General features: G+C 37.6%; 1 protein-coding gene across 2 annotated transcripts; it reads right to left on the bottom strand.

Moving 5' to 3' along the window:
• Positions 1-31: 31 nt before the first annotated feature.
• Positions 32-14,807, bottom strand: zdhhc20a (zinc finger DHHC-type palmitoyltransferase 20a). 2 transcript variants are annotated; one of them, XM_051907897.1, is made up of 14 exons: positions 14,643-14,807; positions 12,845-12,871; positions 12,522-12,616; positions 9,487-9,607; positions 8,666-8,735; positions 8,555-8,587; positions 8,326-8,446; positions 7,321-7,356; positions 6,496-6,628; positions 4,310-4,436; positions 4,075-4,158; positions 3,670-3,779; positions 3,396-3,443; positions 32-2,234 (listed from the first exon to the last, which is right to left on the bottom strand). In XM_051907897.1, the coding sequence occupies exons 1-13, from the start codon at positions 14,758-14,760 to the stop codon at positions 3,400-3,402; spliced, it is 1,119 nt and encodes a 372-aa protein (XP_051763857.1). In that variant the 5' UTR covers positions 14,761-14,807; the 3' UTR covers positions 32-2,234; positions 3,396-3,399. The 2 variants fall into 2 exon arrangements, with proteins under 2 accessions (XP_051763857.1, XP_051763858.1); XM_051907898.1 differs by lacking the exon at positions 7,321-7,356 and having other exon boundaries at positions 14,643-14,806.
• Between the last annotated feature and the right edge of the window lie 1,254 nt (positions 14,808-16,061).

Here is a 16,061-nt window from a genome sequence, read left to right as displayed (position 1 = left end):
CACTGTCAAAATTAATCACATGCCAACGAAGTGCCAAAATGTTTTTTATTAATTCTTAATTTATAATGCATACATTGAATACTTGGTAAATCGTAAAGTACAAACATTAAATTGAATTAGACATGGAAAATCTGTGCAAACTGTTCAGACTTCAGAAACATCTTCAAATATAACATGAACCAAACTGGCCTGCAGGGTAAGTACAAAAAAAGCTAAAAAAAATTGTACAAGTCTTTTTTTTTTTTTTTGGAAAGAATACAAATCAGAAAATGAAAATGGTCCTAGTTTGGTTTTCAAATTCCAGTATTATATTACATATTCATGAGCGAGTAAGTGATTGATTAGTGAGTTCTTTGATATTAAAATGATTATTTTTGGCATAATCACTGTCCTATAAAAATGTTTATAAAGACGACCATGTTCTTTTACAAATACCACATGACCTCCAGCAGATGTAGCAGCCTAATTATTTTTGATGTTGCTATGGTTATGTCAGCTCAAGTTCTGCAGAAATGCTATCTAGAGGTCATAATTATAGTGGTAAATCATTGCCCCTTTATCCAGGTCATTTTCATATTAACATGCAATAACATAAATAGAAAATTCTGAAAAACTATAATAAAAAAACAATATGCAACCTGTTCAGCACAACCAATTCAATGACTTCCATGAACATCAGCTCTGAAATGAGTTTCATGGACAAAGTATTAACACTCAAGCAGAGATATGCATGTATTTCAGTCACATAAGAGCTTCCTTATGAGGTCACGTTTCTCCAGGAATAAATGGAGACAGTGCATCTGTAAACAGATCTCGCTGAACTCCTCCTCCCACTTACAGAACAGCAGAAACAAAACTATACAAACAAAAAACTGTACACCAAGATTACACATTCACGTGGAGTAAAAACTTCAGCTGTCATCAAACTTAAATTAATGAAATTTTCTAGAATCCATTTTGCCACATTTGCTGCAGCTGGCAAAAGTTTAATGTCTTGGCCTGAGCTCTTTCTGTAATAAACAACTGAGCTGTTGTTTACACAACCTAGAAATGTTAAGTGTGCTTTAATGACACGATTCACACCATCTGCTGCAAAATCTAACCCTCAAACAAAGGCACAAAGCTGATAGTATAATGCTGATGGGCTTGAGGAATTTAAAGGAACAAAAAGAGTGAAAAATTAAAGAGATAGTTCACCCAAAAATGAAAATTCTGTCATCATTTACTCACCCTCAAGTTGTTCCAAACCTGTATGAGTTTCTTTCTTCTGTTGAACACAAAAGACAGTTGACGGCACCCATTGACTTCCATTGTATTTTTTTTTTTCCTACTATGAAAGTCAATGGGTGCCGTCAACTGTCTATTTCTTCAAAATTTCTTCTTTTGTGTTCAACAGAAGAAAGAAACAGATTTGGAACAACTTGAGGATGAGTAAATGATGACAGAATTTTCATTTTTGGGTGAACTATCCTTTCAAATTTAATGCATTGGGGAAAAAAGGAAAAAATAGTGTTAATGAATGGATAGAGGACTTAAAAGTTGTTGGATACCACTGAATACTACAAAGTTTTCCACAAATAGAGTACATTAATGTGAAGCTCTAGAAGGAAAGTATTGCACTTCTGAATTATCTCAAAAAATACTAAAACTCCTAAAGTCATCCAGATACATTAGTTGAGGTTGCTGCTTCCGTGTAGTGAATTATACTCAACGGAGGAACGCATTTTAATCAAATACTGCATTGCACTTGCATGTTAATTGAGATCCGTTAACATCTGCAAAATTCCACACAAATCCTTGTTGACAAAAGTGCATCTTGGGTAGAAACACCTGCCGAACTTTTTTGGTCTACAAAAATGAAGTAGTCCCAGAGATTAAAAAGTATAAATAAATTATATATTGGACAGACAAAAACCTGAAGGTCATCTTAGGGTATTTTGTTCAAATTTGGGAAATAAGTGTGAAAGAAAATGTGTTAGTCACCATGCCGTAAAACCTGGTGAAAGAGTCGTTGAGTTCAGTCGATGTTTGGTGCGAAGAGCTGTCTGTGCGGATATGAATGCAGGTTAAATAAATCCTCCGTAGCGACGCACTGCAGGTCTTTTTCAGAGAAAGGAGATAATGCTGCTAACCTTAAGGCTTTATATCTGAGGGCTATGCGGTCTTTCACATGAGGTCTTAGAACAAGAGTATCCTTAAGAGAGGAAAAATAATCCTGGTGCCACTCCAAAGTCCTGCAAGGAGAGAGAAACCAAACTTGTGTAAGAATAAACAAACACTGGAAAGATCCATAAACTTGCCACTGCCAATACACACAACATGCTGCTAAGAGCAAGTAAGACATGCTGCTGCTGTACAAGCATACATGAATCACCCTGTAGCAGATCTAGACAGGTGGAGCTGGGGAAGGTGGAGGGTTTCTGAAAGCGTGCTGCAACCGCTACAGCAAACAATAGGCAAGAATTAAAATGTTGAGCAGCAAGCTCATTGGCTACTAATACGGCTGTGTCCTATAGAGAAGTATGTAATTGCAAGCAGACTGGACTTCTGAGCCTGTGCCATCTAGAGTTTTATGACAGAACTTTGTATTTATCATTTTTGGTATGTGAATGGACCTTTACTGCTTTGAATCAGTCTGATGAATCCTCCACTGAGTGAACTCACTGAATCAGTCAGAGCGGTTACTGAATCAGCATTTGACTCACTGAACTGGACTTTCAGTGATGTGTCTAAATATGCAAGTTCACGTACCAGAATTTTGTGAGACTCAAATTACTACATTACATAGTATCACTACAGCTAATTTACAATGTTTGGTTAAAGACAAACTATAATTACTAAAAAAAAAAAAAAAAACAAGCTTGTAAATGTATAATTTATGAAACAAACAAAATTAACAAAGTTTTCAGAAAACATCCCAGTTGAAACAAAACACACCTCTGTAGAAAACACTGATTCAAAGTTATAAACTTTTGCCCAGATCTTAGGGGCTATTTACACAACACTGCTTTCAACTAAAAACAGAAAACTTTTTGTTTTGGCTACTCATTCACACGACAATGGTGTTTTGAAAACGGGTTTCAAAGTGCAAGTTTTTGAAAACAATACCATTATTGTCTCTATGTAAACTACAAAAAAGCGAATTTGTGAAAATAGTGAAGTCATGCGCATTATGGGTTCAGTCTATAAGTGCATAGTGTTTCTTTAAAAAAAAAAGTGACATCGCCATCTACTGGCCTGGCATGAATAATACATCATATGGATCCATGTGGACAGGGATCAAAAGGAAAAACGTTTGCGTTTTAGGTACATTGTTGTCATGTAAACACACCCTTAACCAATACACCACACCACCCCAAAGAAAATCCCCATTAAAATTAAAGTCGAAGTCTCACCTGATTAGGACTCATTCTCCATGGTAACAGAAACAGGCTGACATACCTCTGGAAGACAAATCCAGACGATCAGTTTCATAAATGCATACATTTTCCTCACATTTTGATGTAATCAGTCGACTATAATAGGGAGCAGGCTGGAGTATATTAAGGAGCAGTGTGTCTCCATAAAGCTTCAGGAAAATAATTAGACTTTTAACAATAGCTAGTGATGCCTCCCCCACAAAAAAACACCATCATTTACAATGGGTTTAAAAGCTCAGCCGTGACGTACCTATGTTTGCAGGACCGCCGTCTTTCTGCTCCTCAGAGTGCATATCGTTGCCTAGGAGATGATTCTGTGACTCACTCAGAGGTCTGGGGTTTGTCTGTCCATCAACAGTGCTGTTACCATAACAACCATTATGTGTCAGTCACAAACACTTATGGAGATTTTCACTGCCCCAAAATAAACCTCACCCTGGATTATATTTTACTATTAACAGTGACGCTCTGAGGACATTTCTGGGAAAACAGACTTCTAGAATGTCTGAGATTAAAAGAGAATGCACATAACTAAATGATCTAAAACAGCTGAAGGGAAAATATTCATGGTTTAATTTGTTCTCATGACGAACTGCAGAATTATACTGCCATTCAAGTGACTAGTGGTATTGTAAACAAATGAGATTGTAATTACCATTTAATGGCCTGGTGTTCAACATTGCCTTGTTCTGAGTCAACGCTGACTAGGCGGGTAGGGAATGTGTAGCCATCGCCCAAACTAAAGAGGAAGAAAACAGCTACTCTGATACCATAACTTGTTGTTAACATGAAATTAACATGAAATGAAAATTAATTTTATTCACTTTCTTAATACACATGTGTATGTAATTATGAATGATACATTGGTGCATATTATTGTGTGTTTTTACCTGCTGTAAATGGGTATGCACCAAGACAGCTTCTGGTCCCCGAACACCTGGGTGATATTCTTGCGGAAGCCCAGAGTGAAGCCATTTTTATCTGGGCCATTTCTGAACACCGGTGCCCTGAACGCCTCTGAACCAAAGGACGAGAGATTAGAATGAGGTCTCTGTTCCTGCTCTCAACACAAAAGGCATCCTCTGCTTTTCAACAAACTTCAGGAGGAGTATCAAACTTCATTGTAGGGCACACAAAAGTTTGTTTGTTTCTTCCGTCTTGAAGTTTGACCTAAAAAAATCTTCATAAGCATGCCCACAATCCAATCGTCCGCATTCATTTACGTTTGACTTTTTTTTTTTTCATTACGTTGAAAGTTTTATTTGTTGTCTGAACATGTGACTGCACTTTCCCACAGTAAAAGATGTTGATGAAACATCTAGTCACAATGCTGAAAACAGGTCACAATACGTAACTAAGAGATAAGGAGGTCTAGCAGATCAAACAGTGACAGGGAAAGGGAAATATGAACCTGGACTGGAATTCTTTGGAGGAAGTAATCAGAATATAAAGAAGCAATAACTGTATTTACTGTATTTAGTGTTTGCAGTGAAGCGAAAGAAAGAAAAACAATCACAATGTAATATACTAATATTAAACAGCTTATGAAAAGAAGCAGCAAGTAATAATAATGATAATTTCAATGTCTAGAGATGAATTAAACTTAAAGATGATAAAAAGGAGGTGGTAGCAGAAGGGGAGGAAAGGGAGAAAAAGGAGCAGGAGGAGGAGGAGGAGAAAGAAGAGAAGGAGAGGAAGAAGAAAAAGGAGGAGGAGGAGAGAAAGAAAAAGAAAGAGGAGGAGGAGGAGTTGAAAGAGATGAAGAAGCAGCAGCATAAGGAGGAGGAGGAGGAGGAGGAGGAGAAGCAGGAGGAGAAGAAAAGAGGAGAAGGAGAGGGAGAAAAGGAGGCAGTGGTGGAGGAGGAGGAGAGAAAGAAAAAGGAGGAGGAGGATGAGAAGAAGATGAAGAAAGAAGAAACAGCAAAAGGAGGAGGAGGAGAAGCAGGAGGAGAAAAAAAGAAGCATCAGCAGCAGGAGGAGGAGAAACAGAAGGAGAAGGAGAGGGAGAAAAAGGAGGCAGTGGCAGAGGAGGAGGAGGAGAGGAAGAAAAAGGAGGAGGAGGATGAGAAGAAAGATGAAGAAAGAGAAGAAGCAGCAAAAGGAGGAGGAGAAGCAGGAGGAGAAAAAAAGAAGAAGCAGCAGCAGGAGGAGGAGGAGAAACAGGAGGAGAAGGAGAGGGAGAAAAAGAAGGCAGTGGCGGAGAAGGAGAGGAAGAAAAAGGAGGAGGAGGAGGAGAAGGATGAGAAGAAAGAGATGAAGAAAGAGAAGAAGCAGCAAAAGGAGGAGGAGCAGGAGGAGAAAAAAAAGGAAGTAGCAGCAGGAGGAGAAGGAGAGGGAGAAAAAGGAGGCAGTGGCGGAGGAGGAGAGGAAGAAAAAGGAGGAGGAGGAGGATGAGAAGAAAGATGAAGAAAGAAGAAGCAGCAAAAGGAGGAGAAGCAGGAGGAGAAGAAGGAAGAAGAAGGAGAAGGAGAAGAAGCAGCAGCAGCAGCAGGAGGAAAAGCGGGAGAAGGAGAAGCAGGAGGAGAAGGAGAATGAGAAAAAGGAGGAGCAGGAGGAGAAGGAGAGGGAGAAAAAGGAGGCGGTGGCAGAGGAGGAGGAGAAAGAAGAGAAGGAGAAGAAGAGGAAGAAGAAAAGGAGGAGGAAGAGAACAACAAGGTGGTAGAGAAGAACAACAAGGAGGAGAAGGATGAGGAGAAGCAGGAGGAGGAGAAGGAGAAAGGGAAGAAGGAGGAGGAGAAAGAAGAAGAAGAAGAAGAAGAAGAAGAAGAAGAAGGAGAAAAAGAAGGAGCAGGAGGAAAAGGAGAGGGAGAAAAAGGAGGCGTGGCAGAGGAGAAGGAGAAACAAGAGAAGGAGAAGAAGAGGAAGAAGAAAAAGGAGGAGGAGGAGAACAACAAGGTGGAAGAGAAGAACAACAAGGAGGAGGAGAAGGATGAGGATAAGCAAGAGGAGAAGGAGAAAAGGAAGAAGGAGGAGGAAAAAGAGAAGTGGTGGAATAAGAAGAAGGAAGAGGAGGAGAAGAAGAAAAAGGGAAAAAAGGAGGAGGAGGAGAAAGGAGCAGGCAATACTAACATCTTACCTATAGTGGTTCTGTTTTTTCCCACCAGCCAGAGATGGTAGGTGAAGAGTGACAGGATACTGATGAAGAACATGGCCGCCACAAAGAACAGGAACAACACGTGGAACTTTGCATGAGTGTCTGGCAGATGATTCTGTAGAGTAAGAAAGCAGAACGTGAGACAATGACAAAAAATACATTCATCAAGTATCCCAATGTAGTTTGTAGATCATCATTTTCATTAGACTACAAAAGGCATATTCAAGCAAGACCCTCCCTCACGGGTCATTTGTAAGGTGCTATTCTTTGTAAAGCTGCTCTAAAAAGTGCTTTACAAATAAAGTGAATTGGCAGCTGATTTATTTATTTTTTTTAAAGGCGAAGTGTGACATTTTTTGCACCACTATAATCAGTAACCGAAGTAAACAAAATAACAGACACCCCGGTTTGGTCAGAAAAATATAGTCCCACCCCAAACTCACACCATTGGCTGAGCCAATGTTGCTGTCAAATGTATAGCGGTCTCTGAATATTAAGCTAGGATAGGAAAAAAATATTTTACCATTCAAAAAAAAAAAAAAAAAAAAAAAAAATTACACACATCACCTTTAATATCTTGATAGGTCAAAATTTGTTTACTGGCATTACATGTAGTTGCAGAGCTCAAGAAAACCTGTTCATCTAACTGCGTCAACACTAACTAAAGCGTCTGTATAATTTTCTCTATATTGCAAGACTGCATTCTTTCACTGATGAAAATAAATGGCAAAGCAAAATGATTCAACAGTGCAACACCAAACGAACGCCAACGATCACAACAGTGCAAAGCAAGCGTGAGTGGTTTACCTCCGGGCAATGCTCTATAGCCCTCCGTCTGCAAAGCTTCAGGCAAAGTGTTAAAAACACAGACAGAACGTTAGAAGCAGACACATTTTCTTCCATCTTTCTGTTTCAAAAACTGACGTGCACACACAAAAGCCCTTGCGTGGCATTATGAATATTAAAAATGTTTAAGTAAAGATATAAATATATAGTGCATATAAATGAACAGTATACACTACTGTTCAGAAGCTTGGAGTGTGTAAGATTTTTTGTTTTTATAAGAAGTCTCATGCTCAGAAAGGCTGCATTTATTGGATTAAAAATACTGTAAAAACAACAATATTGTGAAATATAATTACAATATTAATGTTTTTACAGTATTTTTAATACTGTGCTGAGTGCAAATCCTCAAGATAAGGCATCTGTCAGATGCTTAGGCTCTGTTGTGCAACGAATCCTCCACCATGGTCTCGTCAGTCATCTCATCACTTACTCTTGTCACATGATCAATTAAATCAGATTCCTGCTGCACTATGTACAGTGCTGCATCTCGTGTTGGATGAGCTGGATGTGATTTAAACGACCATTTTCCAACTGACTTAAATGGTTTTTATTTCACTGCAAAATGGCAGTGGAGGCATAATGTAAATGAAGTGGGGGCATATTCTATCCTAATTTCACCCTCACACTCCGTCATGGCAATTTCGCGAGACAGCTTTTCAACTCGACGGGAAAACTTGTCACATTTTAATCTTGCAAGATCTCATGGCATGAAATCTTGTCACACCACTAGTAATTAAGCAGGATATAATGAACTAAATAAATCAATAAAGACATAATAAAGATAATAAAGAAACAAATCGCCCTGTTGGGTTTATTCTGTGATATTACCACCTAACTGTGCACACAGAAAAACAGACAGATGGAGAGACACGCTGCAGTTGGTGCTTCGAAATAGCACAAGGTGAGAAGCGAGAAGTGTGAGAAATGAGAGGAATCAGATGTCTTTGTGTGAATGTGTGGACTTACTGTCCAGAACTTGATAAAGTACTGCAAAACTGTGGCGGCGATGTAGACGCAGTACAGCATCGAGTACGCCAGGAACAGCACAAAGAACTTGTAGTTGGAGAATCCAACACAGTTATTAACCCTGAAAGAGATGGCAAAAAGTAGTACACAGTAGCTCAAGCACAAAAGTGACTGCTTATGTGAAACATAACTTCACGTAAGAAACTGATGCAGCCCCAGATGTACGTACCATGGACAGTGGTGATCCATTTTCAGCACACATCTGGGAAAAACAAAAAGGATTAAAATAAAATGTGCAAATCCAAGACATGCAAGATAACTGTTTTCTGAATGGACTCACTTGTCGCAGGTAGAGCAGTGATGACATCTGTCTGGTTTGATCAGCTGACAGTGATCACAATAACGGATAGCTGAAGAGGGCAGAGGATTCATAATTCTGAATCAATTCATAATTCCGAAAGGTATGTCACTAATATATAGAGGGATAGATACCCAACCATTCAAAAGTTTGGGGTCAGTAAGATTTTTTTTTTTTTTTTTTTTTTTAATTAAATGCTTTTATTTAGCAATGACGCATTAAACTGATCAAAAGTGACAGTAAAAACATTTACATTGTTACAAAAAATATATATATTTTAAGTAAACTTATGAAAGAATCCCAGGAAATGCATCAACTGTATCCAACATTGATAATAAGAAATGATTCTTGAGCACCAAAATGCTGATAATTCAGCTGATAATAACATTTTAAAATATATTAAAACAGAAAGCAGGTGTTTTAAATTGTAATAATATTTCACAATATTACAGTTTTAATATATTTTTAATTAAATAAATGCAGCATGTGAGCATAAGAGACTTCATTCAAAAGAACATTTTTACGACCCCAAACTTTTGAACAAGTGTATAAGACAAAGACAACCAATCACAATTCAGTGTGCAAATAGATGCAGTGGAGTACAAAAGAGTTCGCCAGAATTTATTAATTAACACATATTATCAGAATAACCGTTTGAGTAAAAAGTTGAAGCAAACTTTAAAATGATATAAGTTATACATTTATAAAAACAAAAAGTATTATTTTTGGAGTTGAATTAACTGCACAACATTTTAAAGAAGAAGTATGAGGGATTTCAATGGCATTGCATTTTTCAAGCTCACCCCCAGATCCTGTGCGTGTATATACGGGTAAATCTCTGGCCACTCTTTTCAGGATTTCCTGCTGGGCCTCTGGTCTCTCCTCTTTCTCATACAGCTCTTTTTCAGCCTTAGGAAGACAGAACTAAAAGAGACAACAGGATGTAAGATGGAGATGTGTGTGCATATGCAACCAAAATCAACCAGACACTTTAAAATAACTTTTTAATATTACTACATTTTTAATATTCTTTTTGCCACCTTTAATGACAAGATAGACACATGACAAAAAAAATTATTTGACTTGCACTGTTCAAATGAGCTCAGTGCGTTAGAGCATGTGTGCTAACTGGTAAACCACCCCTCACAACCCACAGGCAGTTAAAAATGCAAAACCATCCATTTTTTGCCTTTCTTCCTCTTCTCTTCTCTGTCATTATATTCTGTGGTAATAAAACTACTGAGCAGCCAGAGTTTAAAGGCTCCCGTTGCTGTTGCTGTTGCACCTCCTCCAGATGTGAGGAACATAACCACATACAGAGTACAGTATGATAAATATTTTGCTGCCCCATGACCCAGGTGAAATGAGAACCTGAGAGCCTGGCAATAAGGAAGAAAGCATTAACATGATCTCAGTCTCACATAGCCAGACTTTTGCTGACTTTTGCTGACTTTTCCAGACTCATGCATAGCTAATGCAATTGGCCAAGGACCACCCACTTAGCCAGGAAGAGGCCGCCTGACTGACATGTAAAGTGACCAATCAAAGTTTTGTTTCGTTCAATGTCGTTTAGGGGCACGTATACATGTCGCTACAGTAACAGACCATCGTGTTATACCAGACTATCTATACTTGTTTACCAGCATGTGCCGCTGATATTCCCTTCTCAGTAAAGTACTTCACCTGATCTTGCATTATAGATGTTAGAGGACACACAACTAATAAAAATAGGATTACTTGGGAATCCAAAGCAATGGCCAAGCTCAGAAAATAACACTTTTCATGTATCCCGTGAGTAAATTTGGGAACACATACATCTCTTTTAAAGACACAGTGTGTAAGTTTCACCACTAGAGGTCACTTTTTCAAAACAATAACAAAGGCGCAAGGCGGGGCAGAGAGCCATGGGATCAGAATGAGGAGCTCCGGAAGGATACAAGAAGGATATACAACATTCAAGGGCAAGAGAGGACATTTTACATTGCTCTTTTAATATGCTTATATGCCGCAGTCGGCCGCTGCCACTCCTTTCGTTTTGTTATTTTATGATTAAAGTTACGTTTAAAGGCACAATATGTAAGATTTTTAGATTAAAATATCCAAAAACCACTAGAACAATGTTATACATTTTGTTGTGTACTTACATTACCCCAAACATTTCCAAACATGTTTAAATCCAGAGAAGTCAGCTATTTTAACCAGGACATGGGCAGTGTCATTTCGTCACCTGTCAATGAATGCCATATCCTCGTTACCCTTGAGTTCCAGTTTTACTTTCGTAGAAACCATGGAAACACCAAAGACGCTTTAATATATTGTGTCTTATTAGACAGGTGAGCAACTGTTTGGATACATTCATCAACACAAAACTATTGTTATATAGCTCAGCACAGTCTTATTGTTTGAATCGCTTGTTTTCTTGATTTATCACGAGTACCATTTTTTTACCATGCCTAAGAGACAACACTATTTTGTCAAGTGGCTAACATAGCATAATCAGAGAGAGCTTTTTCCATCATACAATGTATTTTTAAATTCATTTAGCAACACAAGTTTTTATTAATATGATATTCTAATATCACTCTAGATTACTGCAAAGTGCAACAAGTCTCTTATACCAGCCACAGAGCGAACGCAGTAACGTTATAACATAACGTTCAACACACTTAAATGTATTATACACTGTTTTAACCATGTAAAACAGTGCCGTTTTACCCCACATACACAACAAAAATATCGGCCGACTGCAGCATAAGCATAATAAAAGCTCCACTGGACTCCTGAAGCTCTCGGCCCGCCCTGCATACCACAGTAATGTTAATAAAACTTTATATTAACTCATCCATGAAAACGATTTCTGCCCAAGTTGTCAGATTGCTTTCCATCAGCTGTGGAGGTTATGACAACACCGCCCATGATTCCACACTCATTCACGGTGTCATCAAGCTACGCCTTTGTTTTGAATAAGTGACCTCTACTGACAAAAATTACATATTGTGCCTTTAACATTTGCCGGTTCCCGCCTCCTTATTCCCTTAACTTGAACTTTGTTACAGTTGCGTTTGATCACTTAAATTCATATTACTTTATTTCATTCTAACATGCTAAGTGCTGAATTACCACTCATATAGGTAACTTTATTTGACAAAATATAATTGTGGGGTAACACAGTGCTGTTTTAATTGGTCAAAACAATGATACTAAAAATACATTAGAGTTGTTATAACATTACACAATATATCATATATAACAATGATTAGTTTTATGTCGATGAAAGTATCCAAACAGTTGCTCACCTGTCTAATAAAACACATAATATATTAAAGCTTCTGTGGTGTTTCCATGGATTCTACAGAAGTAAAACCGGAAATTGAGGGTAATATGACGTCATTAACAGGTGATGCAATGACGCGGGCAGTTACATTGGTTAAAATGTCTGATTTCTCTAGATTTAAACATTGTTGGAAACATTGGGGGGGGGGAGATAATAAAATGCCTAAGTAATAAAACTAACCATATTAAAAAGGAAAAATAAATAGTATTAAACAATTATATTCAAGTACCAATTTCTACAGTACTTTGATACAAATTAATCTGTCGCTTGGTAGAATGAACGAATAGACAGGTGGCAACATGGACGGGTTGTACGACATTCTCAAAATCCAGCAACAGAACTAAATAAAGTGAAATAAAATACAGGCCAGACTACACTAAACATTAAATATGATATCCTGTTGGACTACCACTTGATCTCTAAAGCAAGATCTGGGCCCTGAGGCTAAACTTAGAGAGTAAATAAAGGAACAAGAACAGAGAGACAAAGAGAGAGAGACAGTACCTCTTTTGAGGGGGTGGTAGGCTTGGATATGATGGTCTTCCAGTAGGACCATACGAACATGAAGAAACAGAGGTGAAACACTATCAGATAAAAAACTGCGAGAGAAACAGAATGAGGGGAATTTTAGAAAAGCATAATAATTCATACTTACTTTATAACCCACAAAAAAGCTGTTACTTCATAACAAAAAATGGGATGTTTTGTTCATTCTGGTGTGACAAAACATGTGACTATGAACAGCAGGAGGCCAGATTAGCCAACTGAAGGATTTGTTAACTGCTTTTGCAATATCGTGCACTTGGTTTCACTGGCGTTCCTCTTACCTTGCTCCTCAGTGTTAGTGATTGTGTCTGCAGAGAGAAAGAAGCAAAGCTCAATCAGCAATCCCATCAAGAACAACCAGCCTGATTCACAAAGCCATCTGCTGAGTGCTGGGATAGTGCTAATGCTCTCTCAGCTCCCGATCGCCCAGTTCCCTCCAGATCAGCCCAGTAAGGCCAGAGCGCCGGGCGACTGGTACTGCCATCTGGCAGAGTGCTGTCAGAGGAGCCTTGTGTCCATCACGGATGGAATACCCCGGTTGTCATGACGACTCAGCGAGTGACTGACAGATGCATGTCGTGATGAAACCTCTGAGTCAATTTTTTATTAATTAAATATTTTCATTAAATACATTTAATTTATTCATTTAAAGTACATTGAAGTATTTCAATAAATGTTTAAATAATTATAACTAAAATAAGTTTTCTAAGGTGAATGTATGTAGGACATTTACATGTTTATATATTTCCATTTTTTTCCACTTGGTTAATTTATGTCTCACTGGTGTTGCATTAAGGTGTTATTTTATTAATCTATGATTAAATTAATCTTTAATGTGAATTTGTCACTGATGTCACAAACCTTCCTTCATTTGTGAAATAAAATAAGAAACGCAACCAAAAGAGCAAAATATATTGGAGATATTACTTTCAACATAGAGTCATTCCGTCAGATTTCTTTTACAGCAAAAATAAAGAGAGGGGAATCAATACGGAAGGGCTTACAATATATCACTGCACTTTATTATGGTAATAAATGGACTGGAACACACAATGAAGTGAGTATTTTTAGAAGCTGATGGGCAAGTAATAACTGGGTGGAACTACAGTGAGTGCAGAGATCACTGTGAAGTGGTTAACAACAGCTGTAGTAGTTAAAGACTGTTTACAGACATATGTTTACAGTCATTCATGTTTCACGCTTTACTTTATCGAAAAAATAAACTCATTTTTATTCACTTAACTCACCCAAAAATGAAAATTCTGTCATAATTTACTCATCCTCAAGTTGTTCCAAACCTGTATGAGTTTCTTTCTTCTGCTGAATACAAAAGATGATATTTTGAAGAATGTCGGTAACCAAACCGACCCCATTGACTTCCATACTATGGAAGTCATTGGTGCTTATCAACTGTTTGGTTACCCATATTTCAAAATATCTTCTTTTGTGTTCAGTCAAAGAAAGAAACTCATACAGGTTTGGAACAACTTGTGGGTGAGTAAATGATGAAAACATTTTTATTTTTGGGTTAATTATCCATTTAAATAGTCCTGCAGTGTGAGAAATGGATTTTAAGAAACGTAAGATAATTATACAAAACATTTTCAAAACGAGACATGAATTATTAAGTATAGCAAATGATACTGCGGTCACTGTTTGACAAACTAAACGGTACAAGTCATAAATCTTCCTGACAGACATACATCGATGTCTAATCTGCGGTCAGACTGAAGTTACTGGAAATGAATAATATATTCGCGTTCTTTTCAGTACGTCTGCTTGTCCAATCTATTCTTCAAGAATCAGTTTAACAGCTGGGCTTAACGCGTCTAGAGCTTGAATTAACACTGCATACGATAACTGAAACCAAACCAGAAACTTTACAAACACATTCATGGCTTTCGACATGAATTATACAGATTTGTGAATACTATACAGAGCAACCGAGCTGAATTTCGATACATATCTGGTACCAGTCAGTTACTGTCACTTCCTGCCCTGACCACCACTGCAACAACTAACCAGCAACTTTTATCTACTGTGCTACGTTCAACCAAGTCTACTTAGGTCGACACTTACATATACAGAGCTCCACCACGTAAGCGTAGTAGGACCAGCACACGACCAGGTTGATAAAAATCACAGGTATCCAGGATAAGCCCCGTTGACAGCATCTTACCGCCTGAGAGGGCGCCATCTTTAATCCGACCCTCGGAAAGGGTGTCGGTGACGTCACGGCACGAGGCTCGTCCGATCGATGAGCTCGGAGAAAAACAAAGAGCTGCTCACACCAGCACCACATTAATTCCCCATTATCGTCCAATTAAGCGATAAGTAATTAATTTTAAAATGAATAACACAATAAACATTCAATTTTTATCCCATATGTAGTTTTGTTTTGTTTTATTATGTGACAAATGAGCATTGAAGGAACCTAACCGAAATCAGCATTCACTTCACCTTTGTGCAGTTCTGCCTTGCATCTAATCACATTTAATTTCAATTATTTTGTTGTTTCAATGACGTGAGGGTTTTAAAGGACTATTTACTGTGTTTTACTGTGTGTATAACTTATTATATACCAATAAAATGCATGTACAATGGTGTTTTCAGAAAACTAATACTCTTTTTAGTCATGTATTTTTTGATCAGAAATATTCATTTTATTTAATAAATGTATTTTTATTTTATTAAATATTTTAATAAATGTTTAAATATGTATTTTTAATAATTGAAAATAACTTCCGAAGTCACCGTGCTTATGGTTGTTTAAATGTGCACGCCATATTTAAAATTTATTAATTTGCCTTTATTTTTCCCGCTTCACTTTAATTTACATGTCTTTGGTGTTATTTTATTCATCTATGATGTATTACTAAGCTATTTAAATTAATATTCTATGAAAATATGTCACGACGAATGGCACATGAATTAACAAAATAATGATGTGCACGTATAAATCATTTATAATAAATACTGAAATATTCCATAAAAACAGGAATTATCCATTTTTGATATCATGGGGACTTTAATTTCAGAATTTACCTGCAACTCGCCATCACGTCAGCAGAGGGAAGCAGTAGTTTAAGCATCGCTGTTGTTGGTCTCCCATTGAGACAGGGAAGAGGTGAGAGGACTTGAACGTGGGACGCAAAAATCAATATTACAGTCTGGATGGATTTGAATCATCCAGCTAAATTTAATCTAGTTACTGAGTTAGACTGGATGTCCCAAGTGTCACCTTCATCAATGTGGTACTTTTCATTTGTGTATAATTTGATTCATTGTCAGTTTGCTGGCTAGGTGGGCTAGATGTTTATTTGTGAGTTTTATTAGATTCGTTTTCCACCCTGTGCCTGTCCTGCAGGGGAACTGCAATATTGTTGCCAGATGTGTTTCATTTCCCTGCACTGTAGAGAACAGACTCCTCTGGTCCTCTCTTTCCATCTCTCCTCTTGTCTTCAGGAGGTTTCAGAAGTAAGTACGTCAGAGGACCAA

The sequence above is a fragment of the Ctenopharyngodon idella genome, chromosome 10, assembly GCF_019924925.1.
Source record: "Ctenopharyngodon idella isolate HZGC_01 chromosome 10, HZGC01, whole genome shotgun sequence".
In the NCBI taxonomy this organism is placed as follows: Eukaryota; Metazoa; Chordata; class Actinopteri; order Cypriniformes; family Xenocyprididae; genus Ctenopharyngodon; species Ctenopharyngodon idella.
The sequence above is the reverse complement of the archived record's forward strand: the minus strand, read 5'-3'. Positions and strand labels throughout refer to the sequence as shown.